The sequence below is a fragment of the Podarcis erhardii genome (genome assembly GCF_964252035.2).
Source record: "Podarcis erhardii genome assembly, chromosome: 4".
In the NCBI taxonomy this organism is placed as follows: Eukaryota; Metazoa; Chordata; class Lepidosauria; order Squamata; family Lacertidae; genus Podarcis; species Podarcis erhardii.
In genome coordinates, this window is record NC_138508.1 from 77,574,628 (window position 1) to 77,588,915 (window position 14,288).

Genomic DNA, 14,288 nt, shown 5'->3' on the forward strand with positions numbered 1-14,288 from the left:
CAGCATACGAGACCAAGGTGCCGCGCGCTTCTCTTTGCATTGCAGCAGCGGCAGTTGAACCTGTCGTCCTGGGAATTTCCTCGCTTCGCAGGGCAACCCGAATACTTTCCTTAGCGTGTAACCAGCTGCGGTAGCTGCGCACACGCGCGCGCATCTGGGTCACAGGGCGGGACTTCCAAGCAAGCCTAAACCTCAACACTGCCGCCTCTTTCTTTTTTTAAAAAAAGAAGAACCCCCCCCCCCAAAGATTTAGGACCCGATCCTTTCTTTTCCCTCTTCCGCCTTGATCACGGTGCCCCCTGCCGGCTTGCATCGCCTAGATACGCAAATCAACGGTTTGGAGGAGAATCAACCGTTTCTCCCTTTGCTGCTGGGGTTTTGTTTTTTGTTGCTTTGTCTGCCTTCCAAGCGACGCGCTAAGTTTTCGGTAGGAAGGAGCTGGCCGCGTCTCCCTCGTTCACTCCCCATTCTCCAGTCCGCTTGGTTCCCGCAAGGTAAGGCGCACGTAGTTCTCGCCGGGACAATTCCCCCCCTCTTGCAATCTCGGTTAGATGGTCGCGCAAGTGGTAGTAGCTGACGTGTTGTGCGCTTTGCAATCAAAATGCTGTGCAATCCTGTACAGTTTTGAGGTGTGTTTTTTTTTGGGGGGGGAGGGTGGGAATTAAGACCCATTGAAATCTGCGGCCCCAATCCTAAACATGCTTACCCATTGCGCTCAGTAGGACTTTTCTTCTGTTTAAACAGGAAAGATTTGCATTGCTGTTGCTTCAAGACAACTTGCTGTTTTGAGCATTTCTCCTGATTTTGCTTTTGTACAAAGTTTCCAGGTAGGTTACAAGGCTCCTGATATTTACTGAGTGTTTATTTTCTCTCAATTTTTTTTGCGGGGAAATGATATGACGTTGTGTCAACTGGGACAGAGGACAGTTTGTTGAGATTTCTCTTTTTTCAGACAAATCCTCTTCAATTGAGCAGCCTGATTTTGCTGCTCTCTCCTCGACGCTCACTCACAAAACAGCGAGACCGTCTGAAAGCAGCCCAAGTTAGCAGGTAGAGGGGCTAACGGTACTTCTAGACTGTTGCTGTCGTGTCAGTGGGATCCAGGCACATCTTTGCAAATTATATCTAATTCTGGATGGTTCCTTCTTTTATTCCCCCCCCCCCCTTCCATCAAGGAGCTCGGAGTGTAATTCCCCACCTCCCCATTTCATCCTCAAATCAATCATGTGAGGTAGATTAGGCTAAGAGACAGTGACTGGCCCAAAGTTACCCATTGAGCTTCGCGGCTGAGTGGGGTTTTGAACCCTGGTCTCCCAGGTCCCTAGTCCAACACTCTAACCACTGCACCACACTGCCTGTGTGTGGACATTGATATGACAGAAGATGGGAGGATGTAACTTTTGCGGCATGGAAAATTATTTAGCTTAAAGTGGGAGAATAATGAGCGGGCATTGTTAAAAACCCTCAGTGTAGATACACTTGATGCTTAGTATTTCAGCTTTAGGACCCAGCTGGCTTCCAGGTCAGTGGGCTTAATCTCTAAAGTCTAGAAGGCATATCTAGAATGTGATAGTAATTCACAGTATTCAGCAAAATCATTAAGCCATGAGCAATACAAAATGAGTCATACCCAAATACCCAAATATGCAAATATTTCCTTTTTTTATGTAGTAATAACTTTCCCATTTTTTTTAAAAAAGTCTCCAGTTATAGTTGTTTCTCATATTACTCATATCCTTAGATAAAAACCTCTACTGACGAATCAGACGGCCTGCAAATCCAGACTCTGCTTTTTAAAATCAAAGTCTCTAGCTTTTACTTTTCTTTTTTTTTCCAGAAAAGAAGGTGCAACTCAAATTAATTTTGAAATGTATGTTGGAAATCTGTCTGTTCTCCTGCTGATGATTCTTAGCTGTCCCAGCCTAGGTAAGTATAACTCAATTTTTCCTCTCTTTAAACAAGGTTTAGCAAGCCATACACACACACACACACACACACACACACACACACACACACAGTATAGAAGATAAGTCACTGCTGTTTCTGGATCTTCATATAAAGCTCCCCAGAAACATTTCCAGACGTTAATTAAAAAAACAACTGTAAATGCAAAGTGATTACTCAGTAATCTCACTGTCCTTCAGTGTGTTGGTTCTATTATTGGTAAATGTCATTTTCACTGAAAGCACACATTTTTATTTCTCAGGAATTACAGTGTGGGGTGTGATACTTAGAGCAGAATCCTTGAAATAAGTGGATTTAAATAACTTGAAGTCAATGGGTTTCTCTGGGTATGACTAACCTTTGATACTGAGTTGTGTGTGCTTGTCCCTCCAACCACCCTGCGTAGTTTGAACTTTATTTTTTAAAAACCTTGTATCCCACCCTTCGTCCGAGGATCTTCTGGACAGCGTTCAACAATATATAAACCAATAAATAAATAAATGATGCAGTAAAATAAAACCAATTTCCGTAAGCTATTTACTTCTACATAAAGATGCCCTATGAAAAAGGCAATGGTTAGAACAGTGTTTCCCAAAGCTGGGTCTCCAGCTGTTTTCAGACTACAATTCCCAACATCCCTGACCACTGGTCTTGCTAGCTAGGGACGATGGGAGTTGTAGTCCAAAACCAGCTGGAGACCCAACTTGGGGAGCTACCGATGAGAAGATGCCTAAAGAGTTTTGGCACAAACCCAAGCCTCTTGGGGCAATGGATTCCACAACTGTGAGGTTGTTACCAAGAAGTCCCTCTGGTGTGTTAGAGACCTCCTGGGCCTGGGCCTACCAGCTGGCCCTCCCAAGCAGGTCTCAAGCCATGGACAGGTTGCTATATGGAGAAGTGGGTCCCTCTGGTATTTGGGAGTTTCTTAGCAGTAGTATTAGCAGTTTAGGGAGTTACATGTCAGGGCCAAAACCTTGAACTGGGTTTGGTAGTTAACTGGCAGCTAGCACAGATCTTTGAGGATTGGTGCCATGAAGTCTTGAAACATCAGACCCAACGTGACTCTGGTGGCTACATTTTGCGCTAGCTGCAAATTCTGCACCCTCTTCAAGGGCAGCCCCTCGTAGAGTGCATTGCATTGCAGTAGCTAAACCGGAGGTTATCTGAGTGTGGATCACAGTAACCAGGCTACCCCTGTAATTTGTGTACATCAGTAGATCTGCTGTCCATGCCTGCTGTCCCTCTCTTCTTGCATAGAAATAGCCACGACTATCTTCCCATGCTCCTAAGTTAGAAAACACTCTAAGGCCTCACTCAAGAGCTGTCTCTTTCCCCAGCTGTTCCTTATCTGGCTCATCTCCCAGCTACTATTTATCAGCAGGCCCAGCTGTCCAGGGCCTGATCCTTCATGCAGGAAGGAAGCCCAGGGAGCAGTGGATCGGTCCCTAGTGGTCCTTTGTAAGTGATGAACCAGCCTTATCTGGCAAGAGAGACTGCATAGACTTCCAGGGACAAGGTGGAATCTAGGTAAAAGGTAGCCCAGTCAAAGGCGACTCTGGGGTTATGGCACCCATCTCACTTTCAGGCCGAGGGAGCCGGTGTTTGTCCACAGACAGCTTTCCGGGTCGTGTGGGTAGCATGACTAAACCGCTTCTGCCACAACGGAACACCGTGACATAAACTAGAGCGCATGGAAACGCCATTTCCCTTCCCACCGCAGCAGTACCTATTTATCTACTTGCACTGGCATGCTTTCGAACTGCTAGGTTGGCAGGAGATGGGACAGAGCAACAGGCGCTCACCCCGTTGTGGGGATTTGAACCGCCGACCTTCTGATTGGCAAGCCCAAGAGGCTCAGTGGTTTAGACCACAGTGCCACTTGCATCCCTACCTGCAGACTATGAAGCTATTCTTTCAGGGGAAGTGCAAGTGCATTTAGAACAGGTCACCTTCTACCTCCTGGATGTAGGTGCCACTGATTCACAGCACCTCTGTCCTGTTTATTGGTCCTCATCTAACCCATTACAACCTCCAAATACTGGTCAAGCACCTACACAGCTTCACCCCTCCCTGCTAACCATATCTTCCGCACACTAGTGCATTCCCCCCCCCCCTTCCTTAGAAGCTTCATGCTGCATTGCACAAACATGCAAGATATTGTGGATCCTCTACAAACAAAAACAGGGGCATGGACAGAGCTGCATTGCCATTGCCTTCTTGTTTTGTTTGAATAGTGCCAGCATACTCCGTTTCCTGTCTCAGTAGTCAGGCCAAAGAGGTGGAACGACAGTCTGTGTTTCATGAAGCTAGGTCACATCAGGGCTAGTGTTAGCATAGCTCCAAGAATGAGATGTGCTCTTTTGCCCCCCTGTTTTCTAAGAAAGGCCACATTTATTTGTTTCTTTGTGTACACTTTGAAGGTCAGCTTTGCCCTATACGCTCGATCATTAACATTCCGGAAGGAGAATATTTTTCAATTTGCTGTCCCGGGGTGGAACAAGATAGAGGCTACGCTGTGCACTGGTATAAGGAAAGAGGAGGAGATTGGACATTGATTCAAGGAGACAACAGAACTGAGTTGAGCGGGACCTACTTGGAATTTTGGCCAGCTGTGCTGAATGACACTGGAAACTATATGTGTAATTCCAGGTAGGTGGAATATGTACCAAGAGGAGTATATACAGAGATGTTTGGAGGCCTTGGCCTGTTTTGCCAGGTCTTCCTTTCACGTAAAGAAGATGTAAAAAGGTAAAGGGACCCCTGACCATTAGGTCCAGTCGTGGCAGACTCTGGGGTTGCAGCGCTCATCTCGCTTTTTTGACTGAGGGAGCCGGCGTACAGCTTCTGGGTCATGTGGCCAGCATGACTAAGCCGCTTCTGGCGAACCAGAGCAGTGCATGGAAACGCCGTTTACCTTCCCGCTGGAGCGGTACCTATTTATCTACTTGCACTTTGACATGCTTTCGAAGTGCTAGGTTGGCAGGAGCAGGGATCGAGCAATGGGAGCTCACCCCGTTGCTGGGATTCGAACCGCTGACTTTCTGATCGGCAAGTCCTAGGCTCTGTGGTTTAACCCACAGCGCCACCCGCATCCCATAAAGACAGCAGTCCATATTTGCATAGGAAGCTGCCTTTCCTCTAGCTGGGTTTTCTCCCTGCTGTACCTGGAAACACCAGAGTTTGAACCTTCTCAGTGCTTTTTTTTTGGGTGGTACTCTGTGCCGGCACCTCCCCCCCTCCAAATCTTGCAATGACCCTTGTGGTCCCCTTCCATCTCTACGACTCTACTATTCCCTCTCCCACCCTCCCCACCCAGTTCCTAAGAAAAGGCTGGTTATGTAGAAAGGCAGGCATCAATGCTTTTATCCCCTTGCCCTTCCCAGCCCTGCAACAGCGCAAGGCTTTAGGGGTCCCCGGCTGTTGCACAAGCACACTGCCTTCCCACCCTTTAGCCGGAATGGAACAGTTTTTTTTTTAACTGGTGCTGACAGTTCAGCAACATTGCTACTAGCTGTATCTTGGTGTGGTTTCAAAGCAGGAGTGAGACTTGCTACACTGTGAACATCAGTGAAAGGCAACAGTGTCAGGAGAGCCCTCACAGTGAGTTCCTTCACTTCCTTCTCAGTTAGTAAAGCACTAGCAGCTTCCCCTCTTCCGAAAGCGGGCCTTTTCCTGTTATGCATTCTGGATTGGGCAACTCCTTGAAGCAATATGTTTCCTGGATCATCAAGGGGATGACCCCGTTTGACCCGTAAGGTGAGCGTGGCAGAGACATGTGCTGCAAAATACAGGACTGAGAGCGTTGCGGATTGCTTATGTAGCACCTCTTTGGCGATCCACATGCGACAGCAGCTGCATGGTTTCCAATAGAAGAGCTGGCTTCTGGCACTCACAAACCACACGAGGACTTTAGCGGTAAGAAGTGGCTGGAATGGTTGGATCCCGTACCAGAACTAATGCAGCACAGTTAGCTCCAGCAGGGGCCAAAGAGGCCCATGGCTGCTTCCAAACAAAGCTAGATGGGGATTTCTGGTTTAGTGCTACTCTCAATGCAAGAAGCATCCATTTGGATGCCATTCTGCAACTAGTTACAGTGGTACCTCGGGTTACATACGCTTCAGGTTACAGACTCCGCTAACCTAGAAATAGTGCTTCAGCTTAAGAACTTTGCTTCAGGATGAGAACAGAAATCATGCTCTGGCGGCGTGGCAGCAGCAGGAGGCCCCATTAGCTAAAGTGGTGCTTCAGGTTAAGAACAGTTTCAGGTTAAGAACGGACCTCCGGAACGAATTAAGTACTTAACCCGAGGTACCACTGTATTTTATTTATTCATTTATATACCGCTTAATGCCAAAATCGTCTCCTGTTAGTTCCCAACCTTTTTGCGATGGCAACCCACAAACCCAAATTTACATGGCATGGCGACCCATCAAGTTTATTGTGGCATGAATTTTGGATCTTATTTCTTTATTGCTCTGAGTTTTTGTGACTGATGCTCCCTCACCCAAATCCATACTGTGGAAAGTCCAGCTATCTCCCGTTGGTCCTGAATGTGCAGAGCAAACAATATTGATTTTGTACCACATACACACACTGATGATGTTGCTGCCTAGCAACAACACAGAACACTCTCCTGTGTGAATGATAGGACTTGAAAGCAAATAGATGCTATTGTCTAGGGTTGCTCTCAAGGGCTTGGGTGCCAGTCCAGAGAGGCATAAGTTTCCTTTCCAAAATTCTTGGCCAATGAGAGCTGGGATGATGGTGCAGCAGTGACCAGAACATACTGAGGTTGAATCGGTCTAGGGAATCAGTCCAGGTCCAAACATAACCCAAATGCAGGGTCAATAATGAAGGGAGTCCAGGTGAGTTGCAGGAAGACTAAGGTGGAATCTCTACACACTTAAAAAACTGCTCTGAAAATGCTTTTTGTAATAAAGCATTCTTAAAAATACACTGAATTTTCCATAAGGCTCACCATCGCCATCTGGTGTCACATTGCATATTGCACTTAAAACACACTTAAAACATTTTGTTTGCAGCTGTATAGCTGAGTCCTAGGTCTGAGTTTAAGGAGCCAGAGACCTGGGTTGTTTTGAGCAACTGAAGGGCTCACACGGGAGGCATCTTTGGCTACCCTTGCCTTATAGAAAATGCTTTATTTGGCCGTCTGGAGTCCCAGGTAATTTTCTCAGTGGCATCTATCAATTCAGTTTTCAGATGGCTTTTTTAAATCTAAAAATGACCCAGGAGTGAAAGTCAAGTTAGGTAACTGTTATCCAAAGATCTTGGGTTGTTTTTTTGCTGCCCCCTTTACTGACACCTTGGCTCTTGTGGCTGTCACAAATTAGGTCACAGAGACCTCACTCGAGTATGTGATTCTGTGCCTTGAGTGTTCCAGTGAGTGTTCCAGTTTGCAAACGTTCTTTGGAACCTGAATGTCCAACGTGGTTTACACGGCTTCCGATTGGCTGCAGGAGCTTCCGGAAGCCAATTGGAAGTTGTGCCTTGGTTTCCGGACATTTTGAATGGATTTCTGGAACGGATACCGTTTGACTTCCGAGGTACCACTGTATTGTGATAATGATGAGCTATCACAATCATTGCATTTTTATACCACCCTTCATCTGAAATTGCAGGACTGTTAACAACCTAATAACTCAAAATTATCATTACTACTACTATTATTCTTATTATTATAAAATAACAAATTTCCCACCCACCCCAACACCTAATTTATGAATTATTTTGTTTGTTTTGGTTCATTGCTTTTGGTTTCCTACTTTCAATGGCCTAAATGCCTGATTTATTCAGGAACTCTGCCCAAAAAAACATTTACAAATGTGCCACTACATATGCAAATATGGTTTTGTCCTTGTGAGAGAACTGGGCTGCGGAAATGGCTTTTAATGTGCCATGGGTTCTAGGGCTGGCTCACCCACCCCATGAGGCACGATGGGACGACCTAGGGAGCAGGATCTGCAGGGGCAGCTGAACCAGCCTTCAAGGAATACATTTCTCACTTGGCTGCCTGTGGCGTGCTCCTTGGAGCCCGGATCTGCCGCCTCCTTGGTGACCTCCCCAACTGCCACCTCTACAGTAGGTTCTTGGCAAATAGGAGGTGCTGCTGGTCTCCTCACACCCTTGTTCCTGATGTAGATCTTCACTCACCCCTTTTCCACTAGCCAGGGAGGGCCGCCATTTTGTGGTTTGCCTCAGGTGTCAAAATATGCCTTGGGCTGGCCTTGATGGGTTCACTCATGGAAGGAAAGCGGGATATAAATGTAAGAAAATATAGAAAGCCACCTTAACACACACACACGCTTCTTCCTTCCTCTCAGCAATGGAAAACACAATCCAAAGAAATGGTCTTTGATTGTCCTCCAAAGAAGTAGAACAAGTTGCTTCAATGCCAACCACGTGTCATCTGCTATACATGGAATTCTTGGAAGAACCTATCAACTGAAATGCAATGATACATACCACAAGGCAAATGTTGCCAAGATAACATGGTACAAGGTATTTATTAACACAGCTTTGCCAAGATAACATGGTACAAGGTATTTATTAACACAGCTTTCTCTGGAAATTGATTTCCTTGACCTTTTAAAAAATTAAATAATAATTAATTTTTGTCGGGGGCGGGGCTGGAGGGCTGGAATGGATATGCGCTCCAAAATCCACCTATATCTGTAACCAATAAAGTTGTGGCCATTTCTTATCCAGTTTATTAATCACATCTTACATTTAGTCACTGCCTGGGAATTGGGGTGGGGTGGGGGTAGGGGTGGCACTGTTACTGGATCTGCAACAAACAAACAAACAAACAAACAAACTTTGTGGTGAGTTTCCCCTTCCTTTTCCAGAAAAAAAAGCATTGCACACAACTAACTACAAGGTTGTGACGAAATATTTATCATGACAAGCATTTTAGACTCAGGGGTCAGCAAACTTTTTCTGCAGGGGGCCAGTCCACTGTCCCTCAGACCTTGTGGGGGGCCAGAGTATATTGGGGGGGGGAATGAACAAATTCCTATGCCCCACAAATAACCCAGAGATGCATTTTAAATAAAAGGAGACATTCTACTCACGTAAAAACATGCTGATTCCTGGAGCATCTGCGGGCTGGATTGAGAAGGCGATTTGGCCAGATTTGGCCCCCGGGCCTTAGGTTGCCTACCCATGGTTTCTTTAGAGCAAGATAATGAAGGCAGAATGGAAGGGAAGGGAATGGCTCACCACATTGTTTGCGTACTTGTTCATGTACTGTATTTTGAAATTTTATGTTGCTTCTAATACATCTTTTGGAACATCTCCACTTTAAACAGGACTGCAGGAAGCTCCCTCAAACAAAGGAGGAGTGGTCTATCGATGAGCTAACAGCGGGAGATTCTGGAAACTTCACATGCGTGAAGACATTTGTTCATGCAGGAAAGAGATACAATGCTACCAAAACAATAGGACTAACAGTGGAAGAAGGTGAGAGGCGGAGCGAAACATAGGACGATAGTTTGCTTTGCATTAAAACCTCAGCGCCTAGGACTTGCTGATCGCATGGTCGGCGGTTCGAATCCCCACGGTGGGGTGCGCTCCCGTTGTTCGGGAACCTAGCAGTTCAAAAGCACGTCAAAGTGCAAGTAGATAAATAGGTACCGCTTTATAGTGGGAAGGTAAACGGCGTTTCCGTGTGCTGTGCTGGTGCCAGTTCGCCGGAGCAGCTTCGTCACGCTGGCCACGTGACCCGGAAGTGTCTGCGGACAGCGCTGGCTCCTGGCCTCTAGAGTGAGATGAGCGCACAACCCTATAGTCTGGCAAGACTGGCCCGTACGGGCAGGGGTACCTTTACCTTTACCTAAACCCTTTAAATCTCAACTTACCCAGGAGCCCCTATACATATTAGCAGGTGTCAATTTTATGCCCATTTGTGGCACGTGGCTGTGCTCTGAATCTTTTAAGTGCTTAGCAATGCTGCTGTTTACTCAGTATTTGATTTTTAGGGTGTGTTTTTTAAAGACGTGATATGTGGATGCAGGCCTTACACAAGCACCTTCAGGTGTTATCCACATGAATGAGTCTCCCATGTGTAAAAACAGCAAGGGAGCTGGGGCTCGCAGCTATAGTGGCGGCCATTTTGTGTGGATAATACATGGCAGGGGCCTACAGTCTGCCTAACGTTTGGTTTCTGGAGACCCTCTGCCTCCTCTCTGTAGGCTCAGCTGCCATCAACACTCTGTAGCAACACACGGCTAATAAAAAATGAGCAATAATCAATTATAATGTACTGTTTCACAATAAAAAATAGTACGTACGTGATGTTTCAAAGTACATTAAATCAAAATAGTAAGCGTAACCACTCACTATAACAGAACATCACAATTAAGGTCAGATACCTTTAAACAAGCGCATAGCGTTTAAGGTCCCATAGGTACATCAAATAACAAAGGATGACATATCAGTGTCTGCTGATCCTTTGTTATTTGATGTACCTGTAGATAGACATTTTAATCGCTGATGAAGATTCATCTTCAAAACAGTACGTGTATCTGGAAAAACTGTTTTTCTGTTTTCTGCTGGAGCACCTACTTTTTTTGCAGGACATTGATTGACTGTTTAAAGGCATCTGGCCTTAATCGCTATGCGCTTGTTTATAAGCATCTGACTTTAATCACCATGTTCTGTTATAGTGACTGGTTATGCTTACTATTTTGATTTAACGTACAGTGGTACCTCTGGTTACAAACTTAATTCATTCTGGAGGTCCGTTCTTAACCTGAAACCGTTCTTAACCTGAGGTACCACTTTAGCTAATGGGGCCTGTCGCCCCGCTGTGCAATTTCTGTTCTCATCCTGAGGTAAATTTCTTAACCCAAGGTACTACTTCTGGGTTAGTGGAGTTTGTAACCCGAAGTGTTTGTAACCCGAGGTGTTTGTAACCCGAGGTACTACTGTACTTTGAAACATCACGTATGTACTATTTGTTATTGTGAAACACTACATTATCATTGATTATTGCTCATTCTTTATTAGCTGCGTTTTGCTTCTGGTTGGTCTAGTTTTGTCTGTTCTGCAACACAGGGGATTTGCTTTGTTGCATCAACACTCTGTAAGCTGACAGGTTCCTATCAGGCACTTTTTGCCAACCCTGGATTTATGTGAATAATGATGATGATGATAATAATAATATTACTTTCAAATCATATAACAACAATTATAACAACAACATTATTTCACCCAATTTCAAATATGACAACATTAGACTGAACAGTTAGGGGAAAGGTTGGCTTAAGTAACATGCTGCTTTGCATCCCTAAGGTCTTGAGGAAATCACAAAGCCTGGGCTAATTGGATCCGAAAGTTATACCATCCTAACGGAAATAGGTACCTCTTCCTTTCTCTAAAATGAGAGAACGTTTTCTAAGGCTAGTTGTGTGAGTGTGTGTGGTTGTATGGGCCGGTTGTGTGGTGTGCAAGTGAAGACAGCAGGCATTGCCACATTTGTCCCAAAATGTGTAGATGGGTAAGACATTACATCCTGAGATACACTGTGGTGACAGAGTAGATGTATTTCATGAACCTTGTGCACTGCCTATTGCATATTATGCATGCACACATGTACTACAGGTAGAATTTTTTTTACAAAATAAATTTAAAGTGACTTATGTTGATTTGAAACACAAAACTGCCATAACATAAACAAACCATTATTATTTATTTACAATTCATTCATCACTTTGGTTGGCCCTGTAGAGTGCAAGTTTTCATAGCTGTTATCTGCACAAAAAGCTTATGGGAGACTTTTAACTGCATATTTAACCGAACAATCCATCTCTGTGGTAGATGGCAACCAACACCAGTTTCCTCATGAGGCAGTATCCTTCTGAAATCTTGAAAAAAACTTTAGCAAACACCCTTAAAACTTTAATATAGGACTACAAAATAATGGGAGTTGGAAGCAAAGCGACTGCTCCCAGGCCTTTGGGAAAGGGTGAGGATGTTAATGGAGCCATTCGGCTGGTATTGTTTATTGTCTGTTTCGATGCAGCCGGAGGACTCTTTACTTTTAAGGTGTGGGTTGTTAGTTATATTCAGAGTAGACCCATTGAATTCAGTGGACATGACAAACTTAAGTCCACTAATTTCAATGGGTCTGCTGTGAGCACAATGTGGTTGAACTTAAACCACTGTCATCAAGGAAACGCTGCTCTGAGTATGACTTAGCTAGATACCAACCCTGTGGGGTTTTAGTTGTATAGTTTTAGGAATGTTTGTATTCCTGCCCTGGGCCTACATAGTGGAAGGTGGGCCAGAAATTTCACAAATAAATAAAAAAAAATTAGGCAACCATTTCCGCTTTAATAACAATTGGGTGTATTTATTAAAGCCCCCCTAAATTATTAATTTTGAAACATGTTCTGCTTAGGTAAAAAGGAAATCCTCAACTGCACAGCTTTTTTAGGTTACTCTAACAATGTAGTTGGAGACTTTCTGCTTTATTGGTCACACCAAGATGACATGATAGGTCACTGTGAGGACAACGACTTGCCATGTGAAATGGAATACCATTAGTAAGTAATGTTGGTAGAAAAATACTGTGTATCAATGTTTATATAGTGCAATCCTTGGCATTTTGGCATGTTGTGATTTCCTGTGCTCTCTGCCTTGCATTCTTACCAGCTAAAATAAAATATAACCATAGGGCTTCTTGGTATGACAGACACAAACTGGTGTTTAATAGCCAGCTGTGTTCATGGCAGGATCTAGAATCAGTTTAGATTGAAAGCAGGACGTTTACATGGATTGTTCCAGACTGACGAAAAACTACACTTTTGGTGCTACAAATGGGTTAGTGTGTAGCTAGCCTGAGCCTATGGGACGCAGGTGGCGCTGTGGGTTAAACCACAGAGCCTAGGACTTGCCGATCAGAAGGTCGGCAGTTCGAATTCCCACGACGCGGTGAGCTCCCGTTGCTCCGTCCCTGCTCCTGCCAACCTAGCAGTTCGAAAGCACCTCAAAGTGCAAGTAGATAAATAGGTACTGCTCTGGCAGGAAGGTAAACAGCGTTTCCATGCGCTGCTCTGGTTCGCCAGAAGCGGCTTACTCATGCTGGCCACATGACCCAGAAGCTGTACGCTGGCTCCCTCGGCCAGCAAAGTGAGATGAACGCCGCAACCCCAGAGTCGGTCATGACTGGACCTAATGGTCAGGGGTCCCTTTACGTTTACCTTTAGCCTGAGCCTGGATTCAACCAAGTGTCTAGAGGATTGGGAAGGTGCATAACACAACAAAATTATCGCTTTCAATTTTGCGCTCTTCTCTGCAACCATCTGCCTATTTATGTTTATTGCATTCCTCTCACTGTCTCTTCCACCTTTCTTTAATGTTCATATTGTCTGCATAATCTGTGAACTGGTTTGGCATGTTATAGATTCCCCTCTGTCTTTGGATCGGATAAGGTACACTTCTTCTTTTTCCTTTTTCTTCTTATTCTTCTTTCAATAAATTTGTACACTGCTTGATTATGAAAACAAACAAAAAAACCTCAAAGTGGTTTACAAAAAGATAAAAAAAAATGAACAGCAACAATACTGAAAAGGATTTTTTAAAAATCACTATTATAGCATTGTGGCAGCGGTATCTCATGTTTCCTGTCCGATGTTATTGGACTACAACTCCATCAGTCCTGGGCCAGCATGGCCAATGATAAGGAATGATGGGAGTTGTAGTCAAACCACAACTTGAGGATACCGTATTGGCTATCCCTGCATGGTGTTACTTCACTAGACCTCTCTCACTTCAGCTTGGCATTTTCCAGCTTGTGATGTTAACCATTGTGGGTTTTAAGTGTTTTTGTTTTACTTTGGACTTTGTATGTAATATTCTGTATTTCCATTTTGCCGGGAAATGGCAATACGACGGCATACACGCCGTACATTTAAAGCACATATAAATCAAATATTCACCCTGCAAAGAATCCTGGAAACTGTACTTTACTCCCTTACAGAGCTGCAATTCCCAGTACCATTAACAATTCTCAGGATTCTCGCTTTAAATGTATAGTTTGTAAGCAGTCCAAAACAGGTGGTATATAGTTGCTGTTTTTTAAAAAAGTCCATACATACATGCTCATGCTAAATAAAAGATCATAAAAAGGGTTTATAAAGCAGTGCCTTGCAAAGATTGTGTGAACTATGATAGGATCATCCCTCTGCATGACAGAACTTCACCCATAAACAGTGACTGAAGGAATCATAGAAAAGCCACACTAAATATCTAGGGTTGTAGCCAACATTAATCATACTGAGAGCGGGCCCCTTGAAATTAATAGACCCAAGTTAATCAGGTCC

At 44.5% G+C, this 14,288-nt stretch overlaps 1 protein-coding gene across 4 annotated transcripts in view; it reads left to right on the forward strand.

Annotated features, from left to right (window-relative positions):
* The window catches only part of IL18R1 (interleukin 18 receptor 1), a 20,315-nt gene continuing 6,027 nt past the window's right edge, over nt 1-14,288 (forward strand). The window contains exons 1-9 of one of the 4 annotated variants that reach the window (XM_081858172.1): nt 1-494; nt 745-827; nt 953-1,050; nt 1,838-1,926; nt 4,365-4,593; nt 8,286-8,463; nt 9,273-9,423; nt 11,257-11,322; nt 12,365-12,509. In XM_081858172.1, the coding sequence (XP_081714298.1) occupies nt 1,869-1,926; nt 4,365-4,593; nt 8,286-8,463; nt 9,273-9,423; nt 11,257-11,322; nt 12,365-12,509 (827 nt within the window). In that variant the 5' untranslated portion in view covers nt 1-494; nt 745-827; nt 953-1,050; nt 1,838-1,868. The remainder of the gene's footprint in view (nt 495-744; nt 828-952; nt 1,051-1,837; nt 1,927-4,364; nt 4,594-8,285; nt 8,464-9,272; nt 9,424-11,256; nt 11,323-12,364; nt 12,510-14,288) is intronic. The other 3 variants (XM_081858175.1, XM_081858173.1, XM_081858174.1) reach the window with 3 other exon arrangements.